The 15983-nt window shown below is 34.3% G+C and overlaps 3 protein-coding genes across 4 annotated transcripts; 1 reads left to right on the top strand and 2 right to left on the bottom strand.

Moving 5' to 3' along the window:
* The first annotated feature begins 519 nt into the window (after positions 1-519).
* On the top strand, positions 520-4550 carry LOC128683772 (major facilitator superfamily domain-containing protein 1-like). Of its 2 annotated transcripts, none has more exons than XM_053769721.2 (11): positions 520-804; positions 997-1121; positions 1553-1703; positions 1976-2101; positions 2248-2453; positions 2671-2884; positions 3262-3475; positions 3669-3766; positions 3866-3978; positions 4067-4160; positions 4240-4550. In XM_053769721.2, the coding sequence occupies exons 2-11, from the start codon at positions 1001-1003 to the stop codon at positions 4433-4435; spliced, it is 1533 nt and encodes a 510-aa protein (XP_053625696.1). In that variant the 5' UTR covers positions 520-804; positions 997-1000; the 3' UTR covers positions 4436-4550. The 2 variants fall into 2 exon arrangements, with proteins under 2 accessions (XP_053625696.1, XP_053625686.1); XM_053769711.2 differs by having other exon boundaries at positions 773-912.
* Positions 4551-5325: 775 nt separating this feature from the next.
* On the bottom strand, positions 5326-6667 carry LOC128683782 (probable palmitoyltransferase ZDHHC24). The gene is made up of 2 exons (XM_053769734.2): positions 6529-6667; positions 5326-6368 (listed from the first exon to the last, which is right to left on the bottom strand). The coding sequence occupies exon 2, from the start codon at positions 6311-6313 to the stop codon at positions 5471-5473; it is 843 nt and encodes a 280-aa protein (XP_053625709.1). The 5' UTR covers positions 6314-6368; positions 6529-6667; the 3' UTR covers positions 5326-5470.
* A 2319-nt stretch (positions 6668-8986) lies between these two features.
* Positions 8987-15983, bottom strand: Mtpalpha (Mitochondrial trifunctional protein alpha subunit). The gene is made up of 15 exons (XM_053769697.2): positions 15789-15983; positions 15533-15639; positions 15201-15387; positions 14768-14960; positions 14558-14679; positions 14071-14300; positions 13466-13645; positions 13000-13166; positions 12480-12709; positions 12232-12347; positions 11672-11748; positions 11091-11226; positions 10667-10890; positions 9752-9868; positions 8987-9429 (listed from the first exon to the last, which is right to left on the bottom strand). The coding sequence occupies exons 1-15, from the start codon at positions 15856-15858 to the stop codon at positions 9291-9293; spliced, it is 2295 nt and encodes a 764-aa protein (XP_053625672.1). The 5' UTR covers positions 15859-15983; the 3' UTR covers positions 8987-9290.

Genomic DNA, 15983 nt, shown 5'->3' with positions numbered 1-15983 from the left:
CTATGTATAGCCGTTGTCAGTTGGTTACACGAACCGACCTATCTTCTCTTAGGCAAGATATCATCTCAGCTAAATCTAGGTGCTTCCGGTCTTGTCTAATGGTTACACGGGTTACCTAAGTTGTTGTAGACTGCTATCTTTAGCTAGAAGTCAAAATTAGTAAAAAAATATAGATAATACCTCATGACACACGCACGACATCACCAAAGAGACATCGGATCTTTAACATTCCGATTAAACCTAAGTGTAACCGTCACAATCACAGATAGTTACATGTAGCATGTAGGTATATCCATGGATTTAATAAGTACTACGTACAACGGAGTACAATTCCATGGGTATCATTTACGTTGAACTGTAAAAACTGAACGATTTATTGGAAATAGTTTTTTTGACATTGATCTGCCCGACCTCTCTTTCTTATTCATGTACAGGAGCAACAGAAGAAAAAGATAGCTATATATATATATATAAGGTCTCATCACAAACCATCGACAAACTGAGTGATTAAGGTTGACAGTTCAGTTGACAGCTGAGTGAGACAAGAGACAACTTAGTAGTGTCAAAAATTGATAAATTGTCAAATCGACGGAAAGAAAAACATTTGTGCATTGCGTTTATCAACAAATAAAATAATTTGAGCGTTGTTGTTAAAATTGATATTGCTCTTTATCTTAAATAATGTACTGTTATTGCAATGCATGTGTGAGATGAGTGTGTGACATATTGCGGGTGTATATTATCCGATAACTGCGTTAGTTTACAACAGCAAGTTCTTTGTAGTAATTTATATAGATAATACAAGTGAGTAATACATTGGGATTTACTAAAAACAGACCTTTTTATAAGTGGAGTGTAGCAACATAATCTGTAAACTTTAACATGATTAAAAATAATGGATGAATTAAGCATGTGAGAACTAGAATGTTACTAGATTTCCAAGTTGTTTTGTAGATATCCAAATATATTTATAAGAATCATCATTATTGTTCAAAGGGCGATGGAGAATCCTGAATCTGGTGGGAGTTCTTCAACCCGAGTGTCCCCAGCATCATGGTGCCACCCGGCTCATAAGGTGCATCGTTTTATAGCGCTTTTGTTGATGTGCTTCCTTTGTTTTGGTAAGTTGAAACATTCTATTGATATAGGTAACATTTTCATCATTGGTATAGATGTAGGCATCTAGCTACCTACGGCGCAGCGACCCAAAGATAATCGTGGCCTCTGACATTTCGTGACACCATTTCTTACTGTCTTGTACTTATTTACACTAGCCATTAGCTCTAATAGGTACTTTTTAGATATGTATCTGATTCTGTTTGAAAGACAGCATGTGTTTACAAAGAATTTAATGAAATAAAACTTATCAAGAGAAAGACTAAGATATTTTGTCTACATTACAATCATGGCTAATTAAATAGTTTGTTGATTCATCTGCCAATATATAAACTAGGCATACTTAATTGAAAATAGTAACTAAATATATCAAACAAAAACGTAATATTTTTATTATATAGTATATTTATGAGAATCAAATATGTTTTGGTTTCAGGTTCCTATTTTTGTTATGACACACCTGGAGCTCTAGCAGATAACTTTAAAGTTGACTCACATTTGAACACATCCCAGTTTGCTTTATTATACTCAATATATTCATGGCCCAATGTCATACTGTGCTTCATTGGGGGATATTTGATTGATAGGTGAGGAGACTTTTTTATTAGAAATCATATGAGGTTGCTTATATTTAGACTAAATATTTGATAGTTGGATGTTCTGATAGTAGAATTAGAACAACACACATGAACTTTGATATTTATAGAGATAATCAAAGTTCATAATGTATTGTTAATTTGTATGTTTAAACAAAGCCTGAATTGCACTAATTTGAAAAACTTAATTTTAATCATTCCTCATTTATGTTGCCTTGTGACATGTGATATATTTTAACAGAATTCTTCTACAATCTTTCCAGATACTTTGGAGTAAGACTGGGGACTATTATTTATATGACAATAGTATTGATTGGAGCCATTATATTTGCATTTGGGGTTTACATCAATGCATTCTGGGTGATGATTCTTGGTCGTTTCGTTTTTGGGTAAGATATTGAAAAATCTTAATTTTCTTTGGAAAGGGAATCTGTCTTTGTAGTCAGTACATCTGAACTTTATTTACTGAAGGCCAATTATGTAATGAGTAAATGATAATTTGCTTTGTAACTTTATAACATTTCACTAATTTCAGTATTGGAGGAGAATCTCTACAAGTAGCTGTTAACAATTATGTGGTCCTTTGGTTCAAAGGCAAGGAACTCAACATGGTGTTTGGGCTTCAACTTTCGTTTTCAAGATTTGGCAGCACTGTTAATTTTTGGGTCATGGAGCCTATTTACAGATGGGTAGCAAATTATTATGCCGGATATGAGAGGCTGGGTGTAGCTTTATTTATAGGTTGGTATTGGTAAAACTTTAAAATTTTGATTTATTTGTACACTGTACATTTGCAAGGATACATACTTGTTAAAAAATCTTTGTCATCTGCACCATAATTCGTTGATTTTTTTTCTAGGGACAAAATATAGTAAAAAATGGCTGATACCAAATGTTAACTTTTAGTATGGACACTTTTTCCCTGTCTTAATTAATTGACCATGTTATTTTATTCCAGCCGCATTCACATGTCTGTTATCTCTGATTTGTGGTTTAATCTTGGGCTGGATGGATCAAAGAGCTGAGAAAATGTTAGGAAGGCAAGAAGAATCAGCGAATGAGGAACCCTTCCACCTGAAAGATATTCTACATTTCAAATCTGTATTTTGGCTGGTTTCCGTTATATGTGTTGTGTATTATCTAGCTATATTTCCATTTATTGCGCTGGGAAAGTAAGCATATTTTGTCTTAGTGTATTATACTACTATATATATATATATATTTTAAAGTAGCGTCCCGTCCCGACTTCGCTGGGGTAAAAATATAATAAATTATATATCTACCTTCCTCAGGAATTACACTATCTATCGGTGAAAACCGCATGAAAATCCGTGCAGTAGTTTTTTAGGTTTATCGTGAACAGACAGACAGACGCGGCAAAGGACTTTGTTTTATCATATGTAAGGATAAAAATACTTAGGTACACCTAGTAATTTCATAGGTAACATCTATTTTTGAAAATAAATAAAAAATAGAAGATTGTTAGAGAATTAAGCATTATTTAAAATATGGAATGTATAGTTGATAACATTCATTTTAATATTTACAGGTTATTTTTTGAGCGCAAATTTGATTTTGTTCCCCAAGACGCGAATACCGTTAATTCAATGGTATATTTATTATCAGCAGCACTAAGCCCCTTTTTTGGTATTTTAATTGACAAAACCGGAAGAAACGTTATGTGGGTTATTATAAGCATTGTTGCAACTATAGGGGCACATTTTCTACTGGCGTTCACTTTTTATAACCCCTATATTGGTGTGGTGAGTTATTAAATTATTGTACTAATAAAATAAAATATATATTTAGATCTAGCCTGTTTAATCGGTAGATTGGTCTGTTACATGATGTGTAAATTCATTCCTTATGTTACTTAATATTTATTTTCTTAGGTACCAATTGTTTTCTTAGACATGTAGAAATTAGTAATTTTACAGTTATTTTTTTATGTTTCAGATTGCCTTGGGTATATCGTATTCTCTATTGGCTAGTGGTTTATGGCCATTAGTTGCCTTAATTGTGCCTGAAAATCAGCTTGGAACTGCATATGGAATGTATGTATGAAGTAAAGAAAAAATATGAATGTAATTAAGTTTTCTACAATTTAAATTTAGAAGATTATGAACTAATTCTTAATTAAATTTCACTTCCAGATGCCAAGCGGTACAAAATTTGGGCCTAGCGACAGTTCTAATATTGGCTGGAATTATTGTGGATAAATATGGATACTTGATGTTGGAAATGTTCTTTTTAGGATGTCTCTTTAGTAAGTATTGACTGAGTTTTCGAAGCAAAATGTGAATATCAATATTTTTCAAGCTTCATACATCATTAAGTAATTATTTTTGTTCTAGTTTCTCTGATAGCGGCTGTACTTATATATATTATGGACTCTGCTAATAACGGTGTTCTTAATATGTCCCCCAAAATGAGAGACTCAATTAAATTGTAAGTAATTAGATGCTATAACAAACAATATTGCTTACATGAATAATTATCGAAATATTAACTTTGTGATTGATTTCAGACCGAATATTACTGACGAATCTGCGAATCTATTGGACAATGAAGTGAATGCCGAACGCGAAGAGACTGACGCCAGTCAGCCGACCGAATCTGATGACAGTGCCCGACGGGATGCTGCTCTCACGCAGTCTAATAGAATACGCAGCCGATACTTAGCACAAATATTGCCCAACACTAACATTCCAGAACGACAATAGACATATGTAGCTATGTATATAATTAAAGTTATATTTACTTCATTAGGTACTGTGACTAATAACTAAAACAATATTGAAAAAGATGTAAATGGACGAAATTAAACAAAATATCCAATAGAACAGTTTTATTTTAAAATTACAAATGCTGCATAAATAAACACTCTGAAAACACATTTATGTTGCACATATAGTGTGCTTGTATAAAATAATAATGTTATTTATAATTATCTGTGATAGTACATGTAGTAGTAATGACTTATTTTCACAAAAGAATTTAATTTTACAATTGGAGTGTTGAGTTATGCCACACTCAAAACCATAGTTCTCAAAATTGATTCAGTCCATACAAATGCGAAAAAAAGTTAGAATTATTTGCCTACATTGATTCCATTTGTACTCCAAAGTATTTTTGGTACAGTCAACAGCAATTGCATCTTGACATTAATTTTAAAATACAAGGAACAACAAGATGTATTCATTAAAAATAGATACATTATCCAAGATTGCTATAGGCTATATTTATCTCAAAATTCCCACAGGAGCAAAGCCCCGGGCAACATCTAGTTCTTAAATATATGTATACAGTTTGTTTTAAAATTTGAATTTCTTTCGTAAAATTCATCCTATAAATTGAATTAAGTGCAATGACTAAACCTGATGAAAATACTCGTAAAAATAAAAACACCGGCACAAAAAGATTAAGAAGACATTTTGCGATATTCTAATATTATATATAAAATAGTACACAATAATATTCTAATATTATATATTATAAAATATATAATATTAGAATATTATTGTGTAGCTCACTGTACCCTTTGAAATTTTTTGCTGTTAAAGTGGAACAATTTATATTAAAATATTATTATGTTTGCTTTGGAGTTGAAGTGGAATGTTTGGAGTCAGTAGCTAAACTGGAGTGTTTGAAGATTCATAAATAGTACCTTGTGCCATAAAAATTAAATACATAATTAAATTCGTAGTTTGTAGATTTAGGTACTATTCTATATTTATTTGGTTAGTTTCATATTTACATTATTCAAATTTATCATCAACAACCCACTCCAAGCCATTGCCTGGCAAAGGACTATTTATGAATGCTGCAAGCCAGGTTAAATACCATCTAGAACCAAATACCTCTATTAAATTCGACTTCCAGCCTTTATTGACCATACCTTTTACACCACGTTTTATTTCTGGGCTTACTCGCCCCTTGAGGACATTGTTCAAATGAAAAATAAATAAAAACCCAGTAATAGCAGCAACTAGAAAATTAAGAACAATCAAAAACACACCCATAGTTTCATAACCAAAACCAAAAAATATATTTATTAATGGAAAAACAAATTTTAAAATAACAATCCCATTGTTCCATACAAAAAATGGTGCAAAATATTTCACATTATAATACAATGAGTATGTATTACAAATAAAAGTATAGAGAGTAAAATATATAAAATATCTAAAGTTAAAGTATCCTATGCAACAAGCGAAAAATGTGCAATGGTGATCTCTCTTTAAAATGCATATATTACAAATATTGCAGTGCCAGGAACGAGGGGGACATAGACATTCACAAACACTACACAAAGTCCAATCTCTTATATCAACAATACTTAAAAACCTGCCTTTTATGCTAGTTTCAGTAAACATGCCAAAAATCATATTGCTTATAACATTAAGTAAAAGGAAATATGAAATAAAGAGGTGAATATAATGTGATAGACTCCATGCTTCTACAAACGTTGGCAGCACAATAGCCAGATGAAAATAGGAGAACCCAGGTACATAAACAAAAACAAATGTGAGATAAAATATATGGTCTACTATACGCTTCAGAAATTTGTTTTTGATAGAATTAGAATTAACTAGACACATGGGAACTAGTTTGATTTGATGAAAAAACTAATGAATTCACTCAAACTGCTATTACCTGCAATAAAAATGTAAATTTTTCTTTACATGCATGCAAAGTACAGCGATTACAAATTAATCATATATTTTTATTCCATTCAAACAGTAACAAGAAGAACACATTTCAAAACGTAAGAAGTAGGTATACAGTCTTATAATAACTTTTCATAGGTACGTACTTGTTATGCGAGATTATTAGACAAGATAACTATAATACTGTAAAGCTTTCCTTCGGTCTCAAAGTAATATTTTTATAGACAGGCAGAAGGTACACTTTAATAGGTATAACTATCAAACTATGCGCATGCCTCGAAACTAATTACAGTAATTATATCTTATCACTCACGTACAACCACTAACTAAATAAAAAAAATACAAGATATAGCAACTCTTCAGAATTAGTAGCGATGGGCAAAAAAATCAAAATATCGATGTTTTTTCAGAAATAAATCGATATAAATCAGCGATATTTTTTCGCGAGATATATCGACTTTCGATATTCGTGCGCTCTCACCGAAGCAACGGCACGGCGGTGTGTGTGTGACGCAGGCGTGGACATGGACATCTTGCTCGTGGTGGACATGGACATCTTGCTCGTGGCGCCGCCGACCCGCAGTCTTTATCTCTTATCATGTTGTGATGTAAAGTTGAAATTTAAGTATCTCCGCTACAAATAATTTACCTGATTTAGAAAATTACTACTATCGATAAGTTATCGATATTTCAAAACTATACTAGCCATAGTCTCTTCGTCTTCACGATTCGATACTATAGATATTATTGTAATTTACCAATAGCATTGCTCCAAAATAGCTATCGATAGTATGGCCTTTTTGATTAAAATTATATATAGTTCGCAACACTACCACCAGCCAGATTAATTTGATTTTATATAAAATATATTTCGTATAAAATTACAATGTCAACTGTCAAAATTAGATTAAAAGGCAAAGGAAAGATCATTTCCGATCAACAATAATACAGATTTAAGAAATAGGGCATATTACGCAAAGCTCAGGGCAGATGGCGCTAATGGTACAACTAGGGTTAGCAAACATTGCCAATGGAGTCAAAAAGCGCCAATTTTTAATATTATTGAAGATTACGACTAAAATACCTTCTTCGCAAACGTGGTGCGATATTTAAAAAAAAAAAGAAGGATTTAGTGGATTATTGATAATTCAGTGTGCGTAGTGCGACTTTGCTATTTACATGTCACCATCGAGTCGATTCGAAGCGAGACGAAGCGAACATTGGTTCGCTTCGTATATTGCGCCATTGTGACGCTACGACAACCACACTGCAATGTGATTGGTTCGCTGCGTCTCACTTCGAATCGATTCGATGGTGAAAAGTGAAATTCAAACCCGTGTGGCGTGCCCACATATAATATCTATACATATAAATACTTTATTTATATATCAACATATATATTTGCTATTTATAATAATATAATTTACCTCGCAGTACGACGAGTCGTGCCGCAGATCTGCAGTCGTGTCGTGATATGTAACGGACCTAGCACAGCATGCACGCAAGATGTCGAAATTTGTCCACTTCCGCGCAGACGGCCGCTTTCACCGTCTCGTGACACACCGATGATGTCTGCTGCACCGTCCGCATGTTGCCTGCTTTGTCGTCGACGCTATCCCTGATGCATGCGCTATTTTACATCCTTACTTCCTAATAATTGTATTGGATAGTGTGAGAGGTGTTCATATTACTATTGTAAAAGAAGATTAAATAGCACTGTTGGAACTCCACGAGTTTCATTTCATCAACTCGTCCGTGGATTCTACACCCGCACCAACCCCTGAGAACACAAAGTACAAGACGCATTTGCTAAATAATTCGAAGTCCATTGTAAAACACAATACCTTTTTATAATTATTGAATACTATTGATATCACATTGCACTATTTGTGGGATTGGAAATGTATATTCACCACCACTTCTTCAACATAATCAATTATCCACTTCCACCCAAAAAATATACAAATCTGTCTATATATATATAAAAGCGAAAAACACTCACTCATTCACGTATCACGAAATCTCGAAAACTACTGAGCCCATGAAGATGAAATTTGGCAGGTAGGTAGATTGTGACTAGGAGACGTCCGCTAAGAAAGGATATTTCGAAATTCCATCCCTAAGGGGTTGAAATAGGGATTGCCAGTTTGTATGAAACTTCGTCATTTTTGAAGCGAGTGACATGAAATTTTTGATCTAAAATAAACGTTTTCATCAACTTAGCAAAAGGCGGCAATGCTTTTGTTTACTCTGGCGGCATAAATGCGCAGTAAGACTCCCTATTCCATCCCTAAGGGGGTAAAATAGGGATTGCCAGTTTGTATGTCTTATATTATGTTTTTACGCGAGCGAAGCTGGGACAGGCCGCTAGTATATTACAAAACGAAACTCCTCTGCCACGTCTGCCAGTTTGCGATAGATAATCAAAACGTCCTGTCGGATTTTTGTACAGCTTTCACCAATAGATAGAGATTCTTGAATAAGGTTTAGATTTTAGATGTATTTTGATTTTACCCGAGCGAAGCTAGATCGAACCACTAGTTATTTCTAAAAAATATATAAATACGTGATACACATCCTTCTTTATAACATGAAAAACGTGGATTATAAAATAAATACTTTTATTATATTACAATGATACTCAAAAACTCTTACAGTACAGCACAAAATCTCAAATAATCTATTTCAAATGAAACCATCAATAATTAAATAAATAATCATAGTGATCAACTCTTCACTTATGAACGGTTTTCATTTGTCGATACCACATTTAAACTTATGACGCATATTTACATGCTAAAATATTTTTAATTATACATTTTGTAGATATATTTTCACTGTGACTTTTTTATAAAAATTTACTTATTAAAAATCGTGAAGAGCTGGCACGCGAAATAGGGTATATACCCTAGTTATTATAAAACTTCTTGCTGGGATCTTTCGCCATATCCACAAGTGTCTGGGCAGGTTTGAATGGTGCGCCGTAGAGGCCTTGGTATTCTTCCATTTTGTTTACTAATTTATCAGCACCATACTGGTCAACCCATCTGAAAACGAAATTAACATACATATAGAAAAATATACATAAAGACTGACTATTTAAGGTATAATTTATATTACACTAGCGGTCCGTCCCGGCTTCGCTCGGATAAAAACAATAAATTATACACCTAAACCTTCCTCAAGATCATCTACCACATCTAAACAGGATCTATTGGTGAAAACTGCGTGATAATTCGTGCAGTCGTTTTTGAGTTTATCGCGAACAGACAGAAGCGGCAGAGGATTTTGTTTTGTAATATGTAAGGAATATAGTTTTAATTAAACTAACTGTAGTTAACAAAATAAGTCAAATTATAATGACAATACCTGAAAGGGCCTCCAGTGAAAGGCGGGAATCCGAGTCCGAACACGGCACCGACGTCACCTTCCAGCGGACTGTGCAGAATCTTTTCTTCTAAAGATAAAACAGCTTCATTCACGAACCTTAAAAAAGAATTATTATTATAAATAAATTCTTATTTTAATAGCGTACATGGTAATATTAAAAAAATATATCGCAGTAGAAATAAAAAATAATCTACTGGGTCCTTCAATTTTGAGGTTTAAAACTTGTGTTCTTGAAATAGCATAAAGGTGTTTCTATCAAATTGTATAGCTGTTTCCTGCAGCTCCACCCGCAGCATATGTATCTGGGACGTTTGTAATACCAACTTTTACCCCCATTTCTGAACTTTGACAATTGAATTTTAAAAAGTAGCCTATTTTTTAATTCTGATCTTTAACCAAGTTGATGCGTGAAAGCATGACATACAGAAGAAGAACTAAGGTTTGCATCTATCTTATGTAAAACTAAATTAGGGTATTTAGTGTTCTTTCTTCATAGTCGTATTCCTCATGGCTGAGGTCGTGGTCACTACGTGGAATGAAACACACATAACAACTTTCTTGGCATTAGTAATGGAGTGGTTTGCCATTGCCTTTGCCATTTCACACACAAGTTAATAATCAACCAGGTTTCCTCACGATGTTTTCCTTCACCGGAAGCAAGTGGTGGTCGGTGAAAACTACTATACATGGTATAAAAACTCATGTGGCACGAGTAGGTTTCGAACTTGGGACCTTTCGATCCACAGGCGGTCTTTTCCATTACGCCACCACCGAAGTTGTGTAAATTTAGTATTAGTTAACTTAATTATAGTGGCAAGTTATATTAAATTTAAAGTACATTTTACATATGTAACATGTACTTTAATTTTTTATAAATATAAAAATTGTATTTACCTAGACACCATTCTCAATTGTTGATCTTCCACTGTATTGGCGCCACGTGGCTCCAAGGAGTATTTTTCTTTCAACATTTGGACGGCTTCTTGATTCACATCTCTGTTCTTGGTGCCCTTCTCGTAAACGTAAATTCCTTTGCCCGACTTGCGGCCCATGAAGCCCGCTTTCACCATGTCTTGCATTATGTTTAAGTCGCCGCCACTGATCCGCTCACCAAATGCCTGTATATATACAAGTTAATTTTCAATGCGATTCATTTCGGGTTCCTAAATTTAACTGCGCTGCATTTAATCGTTCCGTAAAAGATGATAGTAGTGCTTGCAGAGCTCCGATGGTTAACAGCTGGAGAAAAAACTGGGCAAGCTTTCAGTTATGAGAGAGTATAGGTGAACGTTAGTAATTAAGAGAGTAGTCACGGAACCTTGGAGAGATCGACGGCGATGTGCGCGCCGACGTCGATGCCGACCTCGTCCGCCAGCGTGGCCGCGCCCACCGGGAACCCGAACTGCTTCGTCATGTTGTCCAGCTCCTTCGGGTCCACGCCTTCTTGCAATAACCTGGAATATATGACATCTTATAGTTTAAGTTAACTACTAAGTTGTGCCTCGGGGCTTAGCTCCCGCGGGAATTTCGGGATAAAAGTATGTATGATATTCCAGGTTATATTCTACCCGTGTGCAAAATTTCATAACAATACGTCGAGTAAGGTTTTGCGTTAAAGAGTAACAAACATAAATATACAATACACATCCTCACAAACTTTCGCATCAATAATATTAGTAGGAATACTAAATTACACGGTAAATAGATTTCAAAACATTAAACTATTGACACTGATTATATAAATATCATTTATCACCAACGCTGCTAAATTATTTAATGAATTACAGCTAGGTAGTAGTATATAACAGAAATATCAATCTTATTTTATTATCACAAATTGTCGTTACCTAGGTACGAAAAAACACTACTACAAAAAACATAAGGAAATATAGAGATTACCGGATGGCCTCGCTGAGCATGGTAGAGAGGATGCGTGTGGTGTAGAACCCGGGGCCGTCACCAACAGTGATCACCACCTAACGGACACGACTATTCATTAGCAATAATACAAATAAATATATATTAAATTATGTAGTAGTAAAGAACAAGCGGCTCCCGGTTTCGCTCGGTTGAAACCTTAATTTAGTTCGTTTTTGAGTTTATTAATTAAAAAAAAAATCTTTTATCTTTATAATATCGGTATATGGATGTATGGATTTAATCTATAGATTAAGTTGAAAACGAGATAGATTTGTTTGAATTTTTGTATGCAATGCATTTATAAAAGATGTACATATGTAGTTGAAGATGAGCACGATTTGTGATGTCATTTTCATAGACAAAACATGGGTACACACAGTATTTCTTTAATCTGCAATGGAACATTTGCCAATTATTTTGGAGTTTCTTTTTGTGTATTTCAAAAACACATTTCTCGTTTTTCGTTTCCTCTAACTAGGTAAAATATCCTATTTTCACAAACATACAAACATTCGCATTAATAATGTCAGTAGGAGTACCTTGCCCTGTCGCAGGCCGACGGCGACGGCAGCGGCGGCCGTGTCGTCGCTGGTGCCGGGGTGTCGGATGATCTCCAGCAGCTGCATCTTGTCCACGGGCGAGAAGTAGTGCATACCTGCCACATGATGGTTAAGGCCGTTAGGGCATTACCAACTAATGATGAACATGCGGAGATGAGAGAGAGAGATAGAGCACTGATCTGGTCAAAGAAATATCAGAAGATATTAAATTACAACGAAATTCTCACCAATAACTTTGTCAGGTCTGCTACTGCCAGCTGCGATCTTAGTGATTGGGATAGCACTAGTGTTGGTTGCGATTACACAGTGTTTTGGCACGACTGCCTCCAATTCCTTGATCACCTTGTGCTTGATGTTAATGTCTTCGAATACTGCTTCGATGACGCAATCCACATCCTTAAACTTGGAGTACTCCAAAGTTGGCAGTAAGTTTGACAGATACTTATCCTTCTGTAAACTGTAAAAGATGTTTTAATAATTTATAAGATAAGATATTTAGAAATTAGATTCATTTCTAATTGTATTTTTACGAAATAAAATATTAATTTTTAGGTATTTGTAATTTTGACTTTTTTTTTCTCCTCTTACGTTTTTAAAAATATTTTTTATCTCATTCTGTCAATGACAAATATTGTAAAAAAGAAAAGGTCAAGCATATCATAATTAAAAAATATACAACAAAATACACACACAACTGTGATTTTCTTTATGAACAATAGGTATAAATTATAATATAAATCAACTCACGCAGAAATCCTCTTCCTCTTGACGGCATTTGTCAAGCCAGTTTGTATTTGTCCCACCCCTCGGTACAGACCCGGATTTGTGGCGTCTTTCATGACTACTTTATAACCTTTGTCGATAGAAACTTGGACGATGCCGGCGCCCATCAGACCAGCACCCAAAACACCAATCTGACAAAATAATAAACAGTGAGAAGCCATGGCTGGTATAGGTAACTTTATAATATTTATTTATTCAAAATTATTACATCTGCACACATATTTGGACTGCATTAAATTATTTATAAATATAGTAGCGCGTGAAAATACATCATTCCACTTCCCGTCGGAATTTCGAGAAATTCTGCTTTAGTGCTCCCCAATTATTTATACTTAGTAGTTTCGGTTCTTTGTCAGTGAGCATTTTATATACTATATGTATATATTGATTGTTTCATGACTTATTAAGTAATAGTTTCATTTTTACATACCGTTTTTACATCAACCTGAGACTTTCCAAATCTGTTTTTCTTACACTCCGTTTGTCCTCTGAAGAGTCCAAAAAGACCTTTGCTTTGTGGTGTCATAGCCAATTCGCCGAACGCCTGGGCTTCAGCTTCGTAGCCGGCGGCCGGGCCCTTGTCCACACCAACTCGCACCACTTCCAATATCTGAAGTTATAATTATCATTATTTACAACTTAATCTTCTATACCCCATTTGTGTAGTTTTCTCCTAATTCTTCTATGGGCGAAGGGGTTTTCCCAGATGGGAACACTGGAAGCTGTACACCTTTATATGAATGATGACACTATTACACATTTCAACAGCAGTGTATTTTATAGGCATGTCAGATGTGTACACTGTTTTGCTTCAGTAGTGCTTCATATTTGAAGTCTGTTGTAGTGCAGTAAGGTACTGCTAATTTATTTGTACCAGTAAAATCAGTTCAAAGTCAACAACTGATAAAAACATTTTTTTTTATAGTTTGTTGAACCAAATGTATTATATAATGTGTATTGAATTGAGTAATATTTTTTTAAATAGGAATTTAATTGTTTACTATACTTAAAATTTTTTTTCAAATTCAAACTCACCTTGAGCGGTGCAGGATAAAGTCCACGAGAGGCCTTCATAACCTGTTCTTTGGCCTTATTAAATATGATATTTTTAACAAATTCCCACTGCATTACAGCAGCTGTGACTTTTTCTACTAAACTTTTTTTTGATCTATCTACTTTCATTTTTCCAGATGCTATATCTTTGGCTATTTGTATCGCAACATTTTCTAAGTATTTGGCAGTGTTCTCTTCAGGTAGACCATTTCCTGTAATATGATGAATAAAATATAAAATCCAAATTCTTATACTAACTAATATTATAAATGTGAAAGCAAGTTTGTTTGTTACCTCTTCACACTCTTATCTACTCAACTTATCTTTTTGAAATTTTGCATACATGTAGTTTGAAGTATGAAGGACATAGGGTGCCTTTCATCCCAGAAAATTAACGCGGGCGAAGCCGCAGGTTTAAGCTAGTTATTGTATATTAAGTTGATAATATAATCAAAACTATAATAGTTACCAGGTCCAAGTGGGGAAACAAGCAGATCGATAACTCCCAATTTTTTTGCCTTGTCAGCTTTCACTGTTTTGCCAGTTAGGGCTAGGTCCAAAGTTGTAGGTACTGATGTAAGTGCAGGCAGTCTAAAACATATTTTATGTTAAAATTATCTGTTATTGATTAGAAATATTATTGTAAGGCAGGGCTGCGTTACAATAATAAATAATTCACCTTTGTGTACCACCTCCTCCTGGTAGAAGTCCCAACATTACTTCAGGTAAACCAAAACCAGTCTTTGTGTCCTTAACAGCTATACGGTAGCGGCAAGCGAGTGCAGTCTCGAGACCGCCACCAAGACAACTACCTTGAATTGCTGCTACATAAGGTTTACGGGAGTTTTCCATTCGTTTGAATATTTCATGTCCTAAAGGCAAATTATTTAAAATGAAAAATATAAACCTGCACTATTTCATATAATAAAGCTACAGTTTGCTTAAACTGTGTTGTCTAATCTCACTGGACAGCCTGTCCAGTGAGGCAGTTCCAAGCATTCGAAAAATTTTCTCAACACAAACAATTGCCAGATTGAAGTTCAGGGGCACAGTTAGTTAATATTAGTCAAAAAAATTGAGACATTTAAGGTGTGCTCAAAGTATAAACTCACCATTTTTTGATAGTGTAACTATTTCTTCCTTTGTTTTACAACTTTCTAGCATGGAGATATCTGCTCCAGCTATGAAGCATCCAGGTTTACCAGATATCAAAACGGCTGCTTCAATAGAAGGATTAGATTCAACTTCACTTATAATATTTTTCACTTCATCCATTACTGCAGTATTTAGGGAATTGACCTGAAATTAATACAAATTACCCTGAACATTTAATAGTAGATAGGTATTACACTCCATAACTTTTTGACATGTGCAAAGGTTAAATAGTCTTCTAGTTGTTCTACAGTTGTTGTTGTTGTATTTATTTAATACTTTGAGGAATTACCTTAGTATTAGGACTATCTAAGGTGACAACGTAAACGCCATTGACTATCTTGCATTTCGTGTGAACATTGGTTGCCGCAGCCGCCGCATAAGTTCTGCTGTGTAAACCTTTAAAAATAATTTATGGCAAATATCTAAGTATATATTTGAAAAGAATTGTAAGTAAGCTTGATTATAAACTATAATGATGGCATAAAAACAGTTCAAAAATTTAGAAGGTAGATAGCTCTACTTTGAAAGTTAAAATATAAACTCACCAGTGAGGAAATGTACATCTTTGCTACTCTTTAAGAGCTTCAAAGCACCTAAAATCTTGGAATTCGCCATGTTTTTGAACAATTAATGATATAAGATACAAAAATTTAAATAATTTCGAACCCAGACTTTGAACCTAAACTTTCGTCGTGGACTAAGGAATCGGAGGAGGCGAAGGAAGAAGTGAGAAGGGGAGG

The sequence above is a fragment of the Plodia interpunctella genome, chromosome 1 (genome assembly GCF_027563975.2).
Source record: "Plodia interpunctella isolate USDA-ARS_2022_Savannah chromosome 1, ilPloInte3.2, whole genome shotgun sequence".
Taxonomy (NCBI): domain Eukaryota; kingdom Metazoa; phylum Arthropoda; class Insecta; order Lepidoptera; family Pyralidae; genus Plodia; species Plodia interpunctella.
This window is presented reverse-complemented; position numbering and strand designations above follow the sequence as displayed.

Coding starts and splice junctions, on each gene's coding strand:
- LOC128683772 (XM_053769711.2), top strand. Junction 2,102..2,247: donor CTTGGTCGTTTCGTTTTTGG/GTAAGATATTGA, acceptor CACTAATTTCAG/TATTGGAGGAGAATCTCTAC. Junction 3,767..3,865: donor CTTGGAACTGCATATGGAAT/GTATGTATGAAG, acceptor TTTCACTTCCAG/ATGCCAAGCGGTACAAAATT.
- LOC128683782 (XM_053769734.2), bottom strand. CDS start 6,313: ATGTGTCTAGTTAATTCTAATTCTATCAAAAACAAATTTCTGAAGCGT.
- Mtpalpha (XM_053769697.2), bottom strand. CDS start 15,858: ATGGCGAATTCCAAGATTTTAGGTGCTTTGAAGCTCTTAAAGAGTAGC. Junction 14,301..14,557: donor TGTTTCCCCACTTGGACCTG/GTAACTATTATA, acceptor ATCATATTACAG/GAAATGGTCTACCTGAAGAG. Junction 11,227..11,671: donor ATGCTCAGCGAGGCCATCCG/GTAATCTCTATA, acceptor CATATATTCCAG/GTTATTGCAAGAAGGCGTGG.